At 37.1% G+C, this 18,716-nt stretch overlaps 1 protein-coding gene across 19 annotated transcripts in view; it reads left to right on the top strand.

Annotated features, from left to right (window-relative positions):
• KTN1 (kinectin 1) overlaps positions 1–18,716 on the top strand; it is a 144,251-nt gene that overhangs the window by 53,073 nt on the left and 72,462 nt on the right. For all 19 annotated transcript variants that reach the window (XM_058293389.2, XM_058293394.1, XM_058293387.1 and 16 more), the window contains exons 3-5: positions 1,667–1,804; positions 3,234–3,404; positions 16,068–16,198. In XM_058293389.2, the coding sequence (XP_058149372.1) occupies positions 1,667–1,804; positions 3,234–3,404; positions 16,068–16,198 (440 nt within the window). The remainder of the gene's footprint in view (positions 1–1,666; positions 1,805–3,233; positions 3,405–16,067; positions 16,199–18,716) is intronic.

Below are 18,716 nucleotides of genomic sequence, written 5' to 3'. Positions count from 1 at the left end.
AGTGATGTTGTACAAGGTACAGAATAAATGCAGAAACCCAAACTATTACTGATGGGAGCTAGGAGTTAGGTCAGGAAAGGCTTTATAGAAGTAGTACCTGAGCTTGGTCTTCAAGAATGAATCATTTCACCAAGCAAATAATAGGATCTTATTCCACATTGGTAGACTATCATGTGTACAGTATAAAGGCACAGAATTACAAGACTATAGTATATTATTGAATCATAAATGGAAGGAAACAAAACTGAAAAGATTATTGTGGCTAAAAGATAGGAAGTGGCTAGATCATGATGGTCTTTGTATACTTTGCTAAAGAACTGGATCTTTGTAGGTTAGCGTTTGTTGAAGATTTTCAAATAGGATAGTTATATGATCAGATTTATATTTTAGAAAGATTCATTTGTCAGAACCTGGGAGGACAGATTTCACAGGGCAATATTTGATGTAAGTAGACTACTTAAAGAGATTATTGTAACTTTTCAGAGTTAAGGTAGAGGGCTGAACTATATGGTAGTGACAGGAGAAATAAAAAGTAGATTAAGAAAGAACTATAGAATAAAAATGGCATGACTGACCTTATTAGATAGGGAAATTGGCAGATAAAGGAGAAGGCAAGATCAAAGTTGATCTCCCAAATTCCAGGGTAGGTCAGGTTTGTCAAACTATGCCCTGTGAGCGAAATCCAGCCTGTTTCCTGTTTTTTGTGACCTGTGAGCCAGGAATGACTTCTACATTTTAAATGATTGAAAAGTTGAAAGATGACTAACATTTTGATATGTGAAAATTATAAGAAATGCCAACTTCAGTGTCCATAAATAAAGTTTTATTGAACATAGCCACACTTGTTATGTATTGTCCGTGGTTGGCTTTTGCACCATGACGACAGAGTTAAATACCTGTGATAGTCTATGTGGCCTGCAAAACCTATCATATTTACTATCTGGACCTTTATAGAAAATGTTTCCTGATGCCTGGTTGGTGGGTACTTGGTAACATAATAGGGAATATTGGGAAGAGAGTAGATGTGTGTGGAGAGGAGGATACTTTCAGCTTGTGTTTTAGATGCATGTGGGGCTATCTATAGAGAGTAACAAAGAAGGCAGTAGGCTATTTAAGTGCAGAGGAGTAAGGTTAGAATATAGATTCAGAAACCTTAAGCAAAAAAGTAGTAGTTAAGTCAATGGATGTATATAAAATCGTCCAGGAGAAATTATTTAGATTGAAGACACAATCCTGAGGAACACCAGTATATAGGAGGTATTCAGTAAAAGCAGTTCACAAAAGAGACTGCAAAGGAATATTCAGGGTGGGAGGAGAGAATTTTAAGGAGGTGGAGACCAGTAATATGAAATGCTGAAGAGTAGTCAGAGATTAAAGACTTTTTTTTTTTTTAAAGATGATAGACACTTGTCTATGTCTTTAGGCTGATTACAACTGAGAATGGCTAAAGAATGGGATACAGAATAAGTGGGTAAGTACTAGAAGTCTTGATGAAGTTGAAGAGCAGGTATGGTGGAGTTAGAAAGCTAACATATTATTGGTGAGAGAGTAGTATATTAAGGATAAAATTTTAGTGGTAAAGCACTGGGGATTTTTTATTAATGCATTTTTTCTGGTGTGTTCATTGTTTGCTGTACTAATTTTAAAATTCTTATTTTTAAAAAAGATGACCAGGATAAAAAGGGGGAAACTTTTGTGGTACCTTCAAAAAAGCAAGACTCATTACCCTTCCATCAAGATGCTAAACAGGAAAGTGGTCCGGGAAAGAAGAAGGTTTCATCAAAGAAGCAAAGGACAGAAAATGGTGAATATGTGGATGTATATTTATAAATACTGATTTCTAGAGAGGTATAGTAGGGCAAAGACCTGGGAGACCTGAAATACTCTTTACTTCCAGTTTAATGTGTAATACAGCAATTATAATATCTTGGATTCTTTTTAGCCTTGTAGATGTATAGTGCTTTGACAAGATGTGCTGGGAATAAATTAGCGATGAAGAAGCTTGTCTGCAATTTATAAAGGCCAAAGCAGTTAGAAATATTCTCATCCATAACTCAGTTTTGAAAAGAATAGTGTAAATAGCAAGCAAACTCTATAGAAGAAAAATATTCCTGTAATATCTGTATTTTTTAAAGACCAGATTCCTTGTTTACTAAATTATCACCTAAAGCTATTGCTTGAGGATATTGACTAGATGTAGTATTACCCTACATTCCCCAATTATAGACTAAACAAAATTTGGATGTGTATATGGGAAATATCCAGTGAAAAGTGATGGGGAAATCTTTATATGTTCAGAATTGTCCCGAAAAAGCTTGGCTATGAAACTTATGTAGATTGAACAACAGTGATTTCCACATAATAATCAGGTTCTATATTAGCTAGTGCTAGAAAATATTAAAATTGGGAAGGGAAAAGATGGAAATCTGTTTGCATTAAAATTGACATTATCAAACAATCAAGTATGAGAAAAATATTACCTCAGTAGATGTTGGAAAGACTTGATAAAATTAAATATCAATTGATTTTAAGTAAAAGAACTGTGAATGCACAAATCTTTTTTTTTTTTTAATGTGGTAATATATAGAGATTTCCGTCTGCATATGAAAGTGTGCATCACTAACCAACAGGATTTAGTGTTCAAACACTTAAGAGGTCCATCCTTTAAAATTAGGAATAACGGAAGGATGCTTCCTTCCTCTTCTTTTACTATTGTTCTGGAAGCTTTGGCCCTTGGAATAAGGAGTCCCATAGTAATTAGAGGCATTACTTTAAAAATGAAAAGATACCTGCAAGGAACAATGACTCTACTTAGCAAGTTAAAAGAGAGAAGCCCAATTAAAAATTATTAGTTGCAATAATAATTCAGTTAAGTACTAACATAAATAAAAATAGCTTTCATTGGACATTAATAAGATGTGAATGGATTTTTATGTTAAAACAGGAGAAATTAAATGAAAAATATGAAGGATGTATAGGAAGAAATTTTCAGATATTACTAGAGGTAGTTGTAGGCATTTTTAGAGTAAATGATTTACTCTAAAACAAGAATATTTAACTGGTATTGATGTAAAAAGTTGTATTGACTTGTTAAGTGATAAAATAGGAATTTAAAGCCAAATTGAATTGGAGATTTGAAAATAATTCCATTTATCATAAATTGTTTGCTTACATGTTATTTAATCACTTTTTTTTTTAAACCCTGAGTAATTATGATTTTGTTGAACTTGCAGTTTTGGTAGATGAACCTCTTATTCATGCAACTACTTATATTCCTTTGATGGATAATGCAAACTCAAATCCTGTGGTGGATAAAAGAGAGATTATTGACCTGATTAAACCTGACCAAATAGAAGGGATCCATAAAACTGGAGCTAAAAAACTGAAGACTGAAACTGACAAAGGTAATAAACAGACTGTTACAAGCTGTTTTAAAAACACATTATTGAGTTCTGTGGAATTGAGTACATTTTCTCATAGTCTTTTGCAATGGATTGGTGATCTTCTAGTCCACCCTCCTCAATTTTGTAGATCTGCACATTAAAATTTGACTTGTCCAAGGTCCTGTAACTATTTTGCTATTGGTGCTCTGTTGTCTTCTACCAGTATCTCCTAATAGGTTCCTACACTAGTTCATGACTGCCTTTTTAAGCTTCTCAAGTAGTTGAAGTATTAAAGTCATGGGCACCGTTGGGTCTTAGGTCCTGGTGGGTGGCAGTTTCTTTTAAGAGGAGGACTTTGTTTTCTCATGTCAGTGCCCTGGGAGAATTGGTGTGGGTGAGACAGGTGTTTGATGTATGGATTTTTTGGGGGGGAGGGAGGGTCGTCAATGTAATTTTTTCTTTAACAATTTTCTTTTTAATTTATGTACATAAATGTTACATAAAAATTATAGGGAATTCCCATATGCCCCATCCACTACCCCTCCCACACTTTCCAACATTAACAACATCCTTCATTAGTGTGGTACATTGGTTACTATTGATGAACACATATTGAAGCATTGCTACTAACTGTCTACTATAGTTTACATTATAGTTTACACTCTGTCCCGCACAATTTTGTAGGTTATAACAGAAATCATAACTGCTTGTATCTGTCATTGCTATGCCATGCAGGACAATTCCAATGCCCCGAAAATGCCCCCATATTACACCTATTCTTCCCTCTCCCTCCCCTTAGGACCTCCAGTGACCACTGCCTTTATTTCAATGATAAACTTCTTCCATTGCTAGAATAATAAGTCTATAATAGATAATAAGTCTACTTTAGTCCATTGTTCATTCCTCAGTCTTGAGGATTTGGGGATGATGATGTCCCCTGTGCTTCTAATTGAGAGAGGGCTTAGATCCCATGGGGCAGATGGATGAAACTGTCTTGCTTGTAGTTGCAGACACTCTCTTTTCCTTGGGATGGGCATTGTCCATCATCATTTTCTTGTTAGTTGTCTTGGATGAGCCTAATGAACTGGAGAGTAGGTGTTGTGGAGGAAAACGTCACTGTACATACAAGACAACAGATCTTAAAGTGATGAAAAACACTGTCTAGAAAATTTTCATATTTCAATTTTTAAATTTTTAAAAATTTACTTTAAAAACTATTATTTCATTTTATTTTATTTGGTTATTTTGTTGGCTTTGTTTTTGGAGAGGTTTTGGATCACAGAAGGGTCACAACTGTGGCAGGGGAAGAAAACTGGTACAGGGTATGGGTGATCAGGGGATGTATGGAAACGGGTGTACCTGGGGCATGACACTAAGGCATGTGAATATGTTCAGGTGTTCATGGGGTGTTGTCTTGGTGGAGACCCACACAATAACCAAAAGAATATTGAATTCCCATCCTGGGGAGTTCTGCTACATTCTGTAATAGGAGGGCAAGAATCCCCTGAGTACAAGGGCAGTGCCTAGTGAGGGAAGACAGACCATTATACCAGGCCCTTGATATTGATGATTATACTTATGAGCCTTTTCTAGTGAAATTGAAACTTACCCTAATATTATATATTGCCTAAGAGTTACCTCCTGAAAGCTTCGTAATTGCTCAAATGTGGCCTCTCTCTAAGCCAAACTCAGCTTATAAACATATTACCTTCCCCCTCAGCATGGGACATGACTCCTGGGGATGAGCCTCCCTGGTAGTGAGGGATTATTACCAAGCTCCAGCTAGCAATGCATCTGGAAAAAGGCCTTGACCAAAAGGGGGAAATATTAAATACAAATGGCTTTTTATGGCTAACAGATTTCAAAGTGAGTCAGGAGATCATTTCAGAGATTGTGCTTATGCATGTCTCAGTAGGATATCATTGACTGCCACAATAAACAGTGCCTCAAACAGGTACTGGAGACACTGTTTGAGGAGACATCCAGACTCCATAAGCAGGACAGACAATCTCAGGAATTCAGCACCCTGTCAGTGGCATTACTTTGGAATTTATGCTCCCCAGTGTAACAGAGTTAGACTCATTTATAGTTTCCTTACATATGGCTCTTCTGCCTCTTTTATTTGAACCTATAGTTAGTACTATACTTGTTAAATATATGTCCCAGAGACTTAAATCTCTGGTTTGTTCATATTTCATTTGAGCCCTGAATCTCAGCAGAGTTGTATTTTTTTTTAACAAATCAGTTTTATTCATACATATTAATTAAGCATAAATCCATTCAGAGTATTCAATCACTGGTATTCAGTGTAATCACATAGTTGTGCATTCATCACTTCAGTCATTTTTAGAGCCTTTTCATTATTCTAATAATAATAAACCTCATTTCAATCTCTTTGCTTCCCTGTTGTACTTAGCTGCTATTCTATTTCCGTCTATTTAGTTTATTTGTATTTATTCTTTTAAATACAGTGTTATATATGCAATATTACCCATATATCTTATTTTATGTGAGGATTCACTGTGTCATACAGTCCCATGTTACATTTTTAAGCTTTCCTTCTTGTAGTATATGTGACCTAAGACTTAACCCTTTCAGCCACTGTCATCCTCATGTAATAGCTCTGCTAGTTACAAACACCATGATGTGCTTTCAACATTTCTATTCATTTCCAAAGAATTACAAATAACCTTTTTACCAATTTTTCACATATTAACCCTCAGCTTTCCATTCTCTATTCTCCCTTCTATTTTCTAGTGACCTATATTCTAATTACTAACTACGTGAGTTTAGAGGATATGTTTAGTTTATAATGGCACAGTCATACACTATTTGTGTCTGACTTGCATCACTGAACATAATGTCAGTGTCCTTCAAGTTCATCCATGTTGTCATATGCTTCACGACTTCATTTGTTCTTGTTGCTGCATAATATTCCATTGTGTCTATATGTTGCAATAAGTTTATCTATTTATCAGTTGATGGATACCTGGTGTATTAGTCAGCCAAAGGGGTACTGATGTAAAGTACCAGAAATCTGCTGGCTTATAAAGGGTATTTATTTGGCGTAGAAGCTTGCAGTTACTAGGCCATATAGCATACATTACTTCCCTCACCAAAGTCTTTTGCCATGTGTTGGAGTAAGATGGCTGCTTATCTCTGGGCTCAGGGTTCCTCTCTTCCCAGGGCTTGCTTTTCTTTCCTCACAACTAAGCTCCTCTGTATGCTTACTTCCTGGGGCTCCAGCTCAAGACTCCAGCATCAAAACTTGAACAGCAAAACTCCAACTCTGTCCTTTGCATGTCTTTTATCTGTAAGTCCCCTCCTACCAAGGGGCAGGGACTCAACATCCTACTGATGTGGCCCAATCAAACCCCTAATCATAATTTTTATAACACCCAGGTACAGACCAGTTTACAAACATAATCCAGTATCTATTTTTGGAATTCATAACTGTATCAAACAGCTACACCTGGGTAGTTTCCAACTTTTGGCTATTGTGAATAATGCCACTATGAACATCAGTGTGCAGATGTCTGTTCATGTCCCTGCTCTCAGTTCTTCTAGATATATACCCAGTAGTAGTATTGCCAGGTCACATGGCAAGTCTGTATTCAGCTTCCTTAGGAACTGCCAAATAGTCCTCCACAGTGGCTGTACTATTCTACATTCCCACCATCAACAGTGAATAAGCATTTCTATCTCTCCACATCCTCAGCATCATTTACAGTTTTCTGACATTTTGATAGCAGCCGATATTATAGTTGTGAAATGATATCTCATTGTAATTTTGATTTGCACATCCCTAATTACTAGTGATGTTGAACATTTTTTAATGTGTTTCTTTGCCATTTGTATTTCTTCTTTGGACAATTGTCTTTTCAAGTCTTTGGCCCATTTCATAATGGGGTAGTTTGTCTTTTTATTGTTGTATTGTACAATCTCTGTATATATCATGGGCATTAAACCCTTACCTCATATGTGATTGCCAAATATTTTCTTCCATTGACTTGGCCACCTTTTCACCCTTTTGACAAAGTTCTTTAAGGTGCAAAATGGTTTGAGGAGATCCCATTTATCTATCTTTTGTTGGCTGTACTTTGGGTGTAATGTTTAGGGAACTACTGCCTACCACAATATCTTGAAGATGTTTTCCTACATTTTCTCCTAGGAGTTTTATGGTCATTGCTTTTATATTTAGGCCCTTCATTGATTTTGAATTGATTTTGAATTAATTTTTGTATAATGTGTGTGACAGGGATCCTCCTTTTTTTTTTTTTTTTAAAATGGCTATCCATTTGTTGAAAAGACTGTTCTGGCCCAGCTGGGAGGACTTGACAGCCCTGTCAAAAATCACTTGACTGTAGATGTAAGGGTCTTATTTGTGAGTTCATGATTTGGTTCCATTGGTCACTCTGTCTTTATGCCAGTACCATGGTGTTTAGTTTTTGTTTTTTTTAACCGTGGTAGCTAAGTATATACTATGCTTCAAAGTCATGAATTGACAGTCCTTCAACCTCATTCTTCCTTAAGACATTTTTTGCCTGTTTGGGGCCCCTTACCCTTGCAAATTTAATATTTGACTTTTCTATTCTGTAAAAAAATGCTGTTGGGGTTTTTATTGGGATTCCTTTGAATCTGTAAATCATTTTGGGTAGAATTGACATCTTAATGATATTTAGTCTTTCAATCCATAAACATGGAATGCCCTTCCATTTATTTAAGTCTTCTGTTTTAGCAATGTTTTGTAGTTTTCTGAACACAGGTCCTTTATATTCTCAGTTAAGTTTATTCCTAAGTATTTGATTGTTTTAGTTGCTGTTGTAAATGGAATTTTTTTTCTGCTTTCCTCTTCATACTGCACATCTGTAGTGTGTAGAAATGCTAGTGATTTTTGTGTATTGATTTTGTATCCCACCACTTTGCTGAACGTTATCTATTTGTTCTAGTAGCTTTGTTGATTTTTCAGGAGTTTCTATCTGTAGGATCATGTCATTAGCAAATAGTGAAAGTTTTACTTCTTTTCTTTTTGGTGCATTTTATTTCTTTATCTAGCCTAACTGCTCTAGCTAGAACTTCTAGCACAATATCAAATAACAGTGGTGACATTGGGCATCCTTGTGTTCCTGATCTCAGCAGGAAAGCATTCAGTCTTTTACCATTGAGAACCAGGCTAGCTGTGGTTTTTCATATATGTGCTTTACCATATTGAGAAAGCTTCGTTTTATTTGTGTCTTTTGGAGTGTTATCAAGAAAGGATGATGTATTTTGTCAAATGCCTTTTCTGCATCAGTTGAGAACATCATGTGATTTTTCTTCAATTTATCAGTGTGGTTTATTATGCAAATTGATTTTTTTGTGTTGAACCACCCTTGCATACCTGGGACAAAACTGACTTGATGGTGGTGTATAATTCTTTTAATGTGCTTTTTGATTCAGTTTGCCAATATTATATTGAGGATTTTTGCATCTATATTTGTTAGAGATATTGGTCTGTAATTTTTTTTCCCCCATACTGTCTTTATCTGGTTTTGGTATTACGGTGATGTTGGCTTCATAGAAAGAGTTTGGTAGTGTTCTTTCTTGTTTTGTGGAAGAGCTTGAGCAAGATTCGTATTAATTCGTTTTTGAGTGATTGGTAGCATTCACCTGTGAAGCCATCTGGTCCTGGGATTTTTCTTTGTGAGTTTTTTTTTCATACTTTTTTCCTTTATTTTTTAATTAATTAATTAATTTTTTATTACATTCAGAAAATATGAGGTCCCCATATACCCCTATCCCCCTCCCCCCACCCCTCCCCCCACAGTAATAATCTCCTCCATCATCATGAGACATTCATTGCATTTGGTGAATACATCTCTGAGCACTGCTGCACCTCATGGTCAATGGTCCACATCATAGCCCACATTCTCCCACGTTCCATCCAGAGAGCCAGGGGAGGACATACAATGTCCAGCAATTGTCCCTGCAGTACCACCCAGGACAACTCCAAGTCCCGAAAACACCCCCACATCTCATCTCTTCCTCCCATTTCCCACACCCAGCAGCCACCATGGCCACTTTCTCCACACCAGTGCCACATTTTCTTCTATTACTAATCACAATACTTCATGAAGAGAATATCATTAAGTCCACTCTAATCCATATTCTATTCCTCCATCCCGTGGACCTTGGATTGGATGTCTCCACTCCACATCTATATCAGGGGGCTTAGATTCCACCTGGATGCTGGATGCAATCCTCCTGCTTTTCTTTGTGAGGTTTTTGATGACTATTTCAATCTCTTATGATTGGTTTGTTGAGGTCTTCTGTTTCTTCTAAGTTCAGTGTAGGTGGTTCAGGTGTTTCTAAGAATTTGTTCATTTGTCTACATTTTTGAGTTTTTCATACAGTTGTTAATAGTATCCTCTTATGATTTCTGCTATTTCTGTGGAGTCATTGATAATGTCCCACCACTCATTTCTGGTTTTATTTGCATCTTCTCTCTTTATTTTTTTGTCAGTCTAGCTAAGAGTTTGTTGATTTTGTTGATTTTAAAAAACCAAGTTTTGTTTTTTTTTTGATTCTCCATATTGGTTTTTTTTGTTCTTGATTTCATTTATTTCAGCCCGGATCTTTACTATTTTTTTCCTTCAGCATGGTTTGGGATTAATTTGCTGTTCTTTTTCTAGTTCCTTCAGGTTTGCCATTAGATCTTCAATTTTACTTTGTTCTTTTAATGTAAGCATTGAGGGCTATACATTCTTGCTCAGCATTGCTGAGAGGGGTCTCAAGTTTTTTTAAATTTTTAGATTTATTTTATTCATTTATTTCTCCCCACCCCCATGTTGTGTTTTCACTTGCTGAGTCTGTTTGTCTTCCTTGTTTCTTCAAGAGGTACCAGGAGCTGATTCTGGAACCTCTGATGTGGGAGGAAGGTGTCTACTGCTTGAGTCACCTCTGCTTCCTGCTTTGTTGTGTCTCTCATTCTGGTTTTTCCTCCCCATGTTTCTTGTTGAGTCATCTTGTCGTATTAGCTCACCGCGCCTGCTCATTGCATCAGCTTGCTCTCTTCTTTAGGAGACACCAGGATTCAAATCAGTGTCCTGTGTGGTAGGCAGGAGCCCAGTCACCTGAGCTACATAGCTTCCCAACCCCCATACATTTTGATATGTTAAATTCTCATTTTAATTTGTCTCAAGATATTTGCTGAATTATCTTATAGGTTCTTCTTTGACCCACTGATTATATAAGAGTATGTTGCTTAGTCTCCATGTATTTATGAATTTTCCCTTTTTTCTGACCATTATTGATTTCCAGCTTCATTCTGTTATGCTCAGGGAAAATGTTTTGTATAATTTCCATCATTTAAAATATGTTGAGACTTTTCTTATGACTCAACATATTGTCTATCTTGGAGAAGGATCCGTGAGCACTTCAAAAGAATGTATATCCTGGTGCTGTGGGGTGCAGTGCTCTATAAATGTCATTTAGTTCTAGTTCATTTATCATATTATTCAGGCTCTGTTTCTTCATTTATCCTCTATCCAGATGTTCTTTCCAATAATTAGAGTGGTGTATTAAAGTCTCCAACTAATATTGTAGAGACTTCTATTTCTCCCTTCAGTTTTGCCAGTGTGTTCCTTATGTATCTCGGGTCACGCAGGTTAGGTGCATGAATATTTAGTATAGTTATTTCTTCTTGGTGAATTGTCCCTTTTATTAATATATAATAATCTACTTATCCCTTAAAACAGTTTTGCATTTAAATTCTATTTTGTCTGATATTAGTATCACTCCATCTCTTTTTAGGTTGCTATTTGTATGGAAAATCTTTTTCGAATCTTAGCTACTTTCAACCTGGTTGTGTTCTTATGTCTGAGGTGAATCTCTTATAGACAACATACAGATGGCTCATATCTTTGTATCCATTCTATCAGTTTATGTCTTTTGATTGTTCAAGCCATTAACATTAAATGTCATTACTGTAAAGGCATTACTTCATCCATTTTGTCATTTGGCTTTCTGTTGTCATATCTTAATATTGTCTGTCTTTTTACCCTTTAATTTAGCCTTCTTAATAATCTCCATTTCTATACTTTTCCCCAAGTCTCTTGCCCTTATTTTTTCCTTTCAGGTTATGGTACTCCCTGTACTCCCTTTAGTATCGCTTATAATTCTGCCTTTGGTAACATGTTATATCAATTTTTGTTTGTCTCTGAACACTTTGAACTCACTGTCGTTTCCTCCCCCCACCCCTGGCGCCCTGCTGGTTTTGCTGTGTCCATTTGCTGTATGATGTTCTGTATATCTATTTCTCTTCTTGTCTTCTCTTCTCATCTTTCTCCTAGGATTCGCCGACATTTGATCCTGGGAACCTCTGATGCAGAGAGAAGTTCCCTGTCAATTGTGCCACCTCAGTTCCTGGTCTCTGCTGTGCTTCACATTGACTCCCCTTCATCTCTCTTTTGTTACATCATTGTCTTGCTGTGTGACTTGTGCGGGCACTCGGCTCACCATGGGCACTTGGCTTGCCGCGCAGGCACTTTTTCTCTCCTCCTTTTTCACCAGGAGGCCCCCAGGGATTGAACCCAGGTCCTCCCATGTGGTAGGTGGAGGTCTTATCACTTGAGCCATATCTGCTTCCCTCACTGTCATTTTTGAAGGAAAGTTTTGCTGGATACAGAATTCTTGGTTGGCAGTTTTTCTCTTTCAGTGTCTTAAATACATTTTATCGCTTTCTTTTCTCCTCCATGGTTTCTGATGAGAGGCTGGCACTTAATCTTATTGAGGTTCCCTTATATGTGATGCTTTGCTTTTCTCTTGCTGCTTTCAGAATCCTCTCTTTGTCTCTGATATTTGTCATTCTGAATAGCAGGTGTCTTGGAGTAGGTCTTTTTGGATTTATTCAATTTGCCATGTGTTGTCCTTCTTGGATAGTGATATTTGTCCTTCATAAGGGTTGGGAGGTTCTCGGTCATTATTTCCTCAAATATTCTTTCTGCCCCTTTTCATTCTCTTCTTCTCCCAGGCCATTGATAAGGTGTACATTTGTCTATTTTGCATTGTCATGCAATTCCCTAAATCCCTGCTCCACATTTTTCCATTTTCTTCTCTGTTTTCCTGTCTTTTCCAGTTCAGATGTTCTGTCTTCAAAATCACTAATTGTGTCTTCAAGCAATTCTTATCTGCTGTCAAGTGTCTCTAATGTATTTTTAATCTCACCTGTCTTGCCTTTCATTCCCATAAGCCTGTTTCTTTTCTTTCAGGTTTTCAAATTGTTCTTGATGCTCACCCAATGATTTCTTAATATCCTTTATCTCTTCTGTCATATTTTCTTCCAATTCTTTGAATTGATTTAGGAGAGGTTTGTGATTATCATTGATTGTCTTAAGTCCTGTATTTCTTCAGGATATTTGGTTTGTTCCCTTGGCTGGGCCATCTCTTCCTGTTTCCTAGCATGGCTTGTAGTATTTTGTTCTTGTCTAGACCTTAGAATATATTGGTGAATTTACTTTGATGGCCGGTTTTTCTCTCTTGCCTACTTTTTATTATTTAATTTTATTTTTTATTTGAGGTACTGGGGCCAGTGATTGAACATGGGATCTCCTGTTTGGGAAGCTGACGCTCAACCACTGAGCCACATTGGCTTCTCTGGTTGGTTTTCTCATTTGTTTTGCTTGTTGATTGTTTTTGTTTTTTAAGGAGGCACTAGAACTGAACTCGTGACTAGTCCTGTGGGAGGCGGGTGCTCAGCCGGTTGAGCCACATTTGGTCCTATTTTTTTTTCCCGTTGCTCTTCTTTGATATTTGGTTGAACTTCTTCTAGGTCTTTAAATTTCCCTAACTTTGGTTATCAAAATTGGACCAGGGACTGGCGAATGGGATGCATGTTTTCTCCCAGAAGTTCGAGTTAAGAGTGACCTAAAAGCATTTTTTTTCTGTGCAATATCCAGACTGGTCGTCAGTGTACCTTTCCAAGGATGTCTTTCTTTTGGTCTCTGCTTTCCTGCATTTTGTTCTGGTCAGGACTGAGATTCAAAGTGGGCTCTGCTTGCCAAATACATAGAAGAGAAGCACGCCTGACCCCTCCTCCTTTATCCCTTGTAACAGCTGACAGGGAGGGAGTTGGCATCAGTGAGTCAGGAGCTTTATTCCAGTTTACTATCTTGGGGATGGGGGAGCGGAGTCCTTCTGGGGGTCCTTGGGCATTTGGTAACTTTCATTTGTTATTTCAGGTTCTTTGTCTCTCTGCCCTCATTCTCCTGGAAGGTGTATAGTACTCTCCAGGTCTGCTGATCTCCAAAGCATGTCTCTTGTACAGCTTTTGCCCTTTATCCATAGTTTTTGTGAGAGAGTTGAGCCCTGCCTACCATCTTCCTGGAACTCTATCTGAAGTTTTTAAATGTTGTTTCTATTTGATCTTTGTTTCTGTTTGATCTTTGTAGAATCATATTTCTTATCTTAGCTTATTTTTTTATTTATAAAATTTGGTTTATATGTCTAATAATTGTTAAGGTTAAATGAGAATATTCTTGAACATATCTAGTGTACACACTGTTATATATTAGACACTTAAATGAGCTTGTTTAAACTGAATACACACTGGCATTTTAGTGTTACACAGTGTAGCAGACTTCTAGTTAATGTGATTATTTCATATTATATTAAAGATGATAAATACTTTTTTCTCATCTTGAAGGAGCATTTATTGTTTTTTGAACTGAAATGGATTGTCTTGTTTTTTTGACTCTTTGGGCCAGGGATTCTTCTTTCCTGCTTTCCTTCCCACCCTACCCATATAATGAAGTTTACGTATAGAGAGGTTTTAGATTGCTTTACATCAAAAGTATAGGGGATTCTCATACACCCTACTCCTCTCCTTTCCACATTTTTCCCTATTAATAACATCTTATATCATTGTGATATATTTGTTACACTTGACGAACAAATAGTGAAACATTGTTACTAACCGAGGTCATAGTTAATATTATTGTTTACACTTTTGACTGTATAGTTTTATTATAGGATTGATAAAATACATAATGGCTTGTATCTATCATTGGAATATCATGCAAAGGTATTCCAGTACCCTAAAAATGCCCTATGTTCCACCTATTCTTTCCTTCCCTTCCCCACAGAATCTCTGGTAACCACTATTTTTATATCAATGTTACAAATTCTTCCATTACTATACTAATAAGTCCATGGTTGTATTTCACTCTTATGTTTGTTCTGTCCTCAGTCTTGATGATTTTGGAATGATGATACCTGCTCTGCTTCAGATTGAGAGGGGCTTTGATCTTACGGGTCAAATGGAGGGAACTGTTTTCCTTGCAGTTGTAATACTCTTTGCTTTTTGGAATGGGGGTTGTCCATCATCATCATTTTGATAGTTGTCCTTGGTGAGTCCAATGACCTGGTGGAAAGTTTGGCTGCAACTCTGCTGAGATTCAGGGACTCAACTGGCATGTGAACAGACCGAAGGTTTTAAGGTTCTGGGATATATGTTTAACAGGTATAGTGCTAATTATAGGTTAAAATAAAAGAGGTAGAAGAATCATGAGTAGGGAAATGATAAAGAAGTCTATCTCTATTACATTGGGGAAACTATGATATATTCCAAGGTAGGCCCACCGATGGTGTGTTGATTTCATGGGGTTGTGTACCTTGCGTATAGTGTGTCCAAATGTCTCTCGAGCCCTCAATAGCACCTATTTTGTTTTTATTTACTGTGGCAGTCAGTGAGCTCTGTCTGAGATGTGCGAAAGTGTAACCTCTGAAGTGATTGACCAACTCACTTTGAAATCTTTTAGCCATAGAAACTCTTTTATAAGTTTTTCCCTTTTGGTCAAGGTCTTTTTCCAAATTCATCGTTGCTTGGCATTTGGTATTAGTCACCTGGTGTCAGGGAGATGCATCTCTGGAAGTCATGTGCCATGATGGATGGAAGGTAGTGAGTTTATTTGCTGAATTTGGCTTAGAGAGAAGGCCACATTTGAGCAACAAGGGCTTTTCAGGAGATAACTTCTTAGGCAATAGTTACTAGGTTCTGTTTCAATTTTACAGGAATAAGGTTCATAAGTATAAGCATTACTTTCGTAGGCTTGGCATATTGGTCTGTTTTTTCCTTTCATTAGGCCCTGCCTATGTACTATAGTGATTCTTGCCACTCTATTTGAGAATGTAGCAGGACTCCCCAGGATGGGAATTTAATACTTTGTTGGTTTTTGTATGGGTCTCCACTCAGTGAGATGATACCATATGACAACTTGAACACATTCATACTCTATAAAGGAATGTTCCAGGTACACCCCTCCTCACACATCCCCTCATCCCCAGCACCCTGCACAGATGACCCTCCCCTGCCGTAGATACTGAAAGAATACTCCCACAATTGTTTTCTCAACCAGTCCATATCCTCCCCAGAGTTCACCTGTTCCTTCCTCCAGCCCTCTGCCTAGCTTCATGGATGGTGCAAGCCATCTCCCCCAACCCTGCTTACACTCAGGCTCACACTCCAGCACCATCAACCCCATTCACATTGCTGCACCGCTGTCTTCCCCATTCACTGCCAAACTGCCACCCTCTACCTTATCATAGATTCTGGGCCACAGATTCTTGATGCTTAAATTTGCTGAAGTTATAACTTGTATCTTTGAAATGCCAACTCCTCCATTCCCCTCTTTTTTTTTTTTTTTTAAGAAAATGCTGAAGTGAAATTTAAAGATTTTCTTCTGTCCTTGAAGACTATGATGTTTACTGAAGATGAGGCTCTTTGTGTTGTAGATCTGCTAAAGGAAAAATCTGGTGTGATACAGGATGCTTTAAAAAAGGTAAGCATGTTTTTGATTAGAAGCTAGCTTAATCAGACTGCTACTATAACTAGTATTATCTACTTCCATCCTTCACACCCAAAAATACATAATCACATCTAAAAAATCTAGAATGCCCCAGATTATTTTGTACATCCATACTAATTGCTGTATTTATTCAGTTTAATCAGCCACCTGTTGAGTCATAAAATACTTTGTCAAAAGTGAATTCCTTGAGATAAGGAAGATGACTTACAGTACCTAAGTCATTTGGCACTTGCCTGAATTGAACTTTCTTTGCTCTGACCTCAAATGTGGAAGTCAGAGTCAGGTGATTTCTGGTACCATACATGGAATGGATTGTTGACTGAAGATAGCATCACCCAAAGTCCTTGGGAAACTTCGTTCCTTATTGCATGTGTGTATGATATTTCCCTTCTAAAAGTAAGTGATTTGGATAGGAGAAGCCTTGCTATTTTACACGGCTGATTAAAAGTTTATAAAAAAACAAAAAACCCCATGGGTTAGTATCTTTGTTCTCACAAGTCATGTTCATTTTATTGTTATGTGTTTTGTGTCATATGGGAAATGTAACAAGTTTTTAAAAGTCTTACTTATATAAGATAAGCTAATACAGTGTCTGGTATTCACTATTAGTTGCATTTTTCTAAAAATATGGTTAAAGACACTCATGCATGTAACTGTTACTCTGCTATAAAAACTTTCGTGGCTTCCTTTTGTTGTTAAGATAAAAACCACTGTAGTTGAAGCCATTATCTCTCTCCTGAACTCCTGCAGTAGTATCCTTAATTAATGTTTCTGCTTCCTCTCATAGCCCTCTAATCTGTTTTTTTCCATACAACTGCAAAGGTGACCTTTAAGAGGTAAATCTAGTTACTTTATTCATTGCTTTTTATACCCATCACTGTCTTTCTCTTTGCACTTAGAACATAATCCAAATTTCTTAGTAGGCCTCTTCCTACCTCTTTCTGTACCATCATCTCATGCTGTTTTACCTATTCCCTCACTACATTTCACTTATACTAGGTCTTCTCCGGCTTCTCTAGTACACCAAAATTTTTTCTTCTGCCTAGATTATCTATGTTTTTCCCCACCCACCCCTCATTCTCCAGATTCTTCCTCTGGGCAAATGCACCTTCATGTCTCAGCTTAAATATCATTTCCTTACTTACATTGGGCTAACTTGAGCCCCTAGTCTAAATTGTTTTCCCTTCCATAGCTCTCTGTGTTTTTTAAAATATAGCGTTTATCATTATATAATAAATAATTGTGTAATTGCAATGTTTATTTCTTCCATTAGATTCTTAAGTTCCATGGTTTGCATCAAGGGTATCATGTCTGTTTTTGCTCAGTATGCTATTCCTAATTGCTGTCACATAGTAGGCTCTCAGATATTTAGTAAGTCTCTCCTACTTCCAAGTATCTAGTGACAAGTTCTACAAGTCCATAGCATTTTACAATATAGTATGCTTATTGGATAGTCTCCGTGTGGTGCCAGCAGTGACCTAGAGGAAACAAGGTGTTGGAGGGTAGTCAATACAGTAAGGATGATAACTTTATGTGACTTTGGATACAACATCAGATCATTCTTTTGCAAGGAACTTGCTTGAAATTTTTGATAGAAGAATTTGTACTTGTACTTTATTATAATTGGGTGAGAACATTGGTAAAAAGAGTTCATAGTTATTTATGGGGATTGGGGAAAACGCCTAGCAGGGAAAAGCCTCCAGCTGAAGTTACTACCTAGCTGTTTAAAATAATTAATGTTGTTTTGGCACATCTCAGCCTTGATCACACCCACACCCACTTCTCAAGTGTGTACTCTAGCTTTCTTTTGTTTCTCATTAAACCCTTTACTTGCTTGTTTAAAGAAAAATGTATTTTTTAAAATTAAAAATAATTGCTTTAAGTCTCTGTTGAGTAAGGATGTTACTGGTGGCTTATAGGGCAAGAACAGTCATTTTATTTTCTGAGACAGCCTTGAACTCTAGAGACTGGGTAGTAAATGAGACTCAAGGAGGAAGTTGGGGTTGTTAAAGATACTGCTTTGAAATAGAGCAGGTATTTTTAATCTGTTCACATTTTCCCCTTCCCTGGAGCCATTCTGCTTTGGATTAAACTCTTTGTACTTGGCTTCTCAGAGGGTGTGTCTCTTCTCATCTGTGCAACTCAGGGCCCTTGTAGGTTCCTGGTGTCCTTGAATGGCTAGTTAAGTTAAATTTCTTCCTTTTCCCTGCCATTGAAACTGAGGTCCTAGGTAGAGTTAATAGATTTCAAGGGTGTAGATGTAAATGAGTCCCCATACCTAATAAAAAATAAGAGAAAGAGGAAAGATAAAGACAGGGACACTGGCATAGACAGAGGCTAGAGATAGAGGAGTTAAAGGACTTGCTGACCAGTTAGATTTGGTGGCTAAAGAAGAGTCTAGTATGATTGCTTGTTTTTGTTCCTGAGTAACTGGGTAGATTGTGGTGATATTTGTGAACACTTTGCAGAGGAAGAAAGAATGGAGAATTGT

This window comes from Dasypus novemcinctus, chromosome 3 (genome assembly GCF_030445035.2).
Source record: "Dasypus novemcinctus isolate mDasNov1 chromosome 3, mDasNov1.1.hap2, whole genome shotgun sequence".
NCBI lineage: Eukaryota > Metazoa > Chordata > Mammalia > Cingulata > Dasypodidae > Dasypus > Dasypus novemcinctus.
Note: the sequence above shows the minus strand (reverse complement) of the source record. Positions and strands in the feature narration are given on the sequence as shown.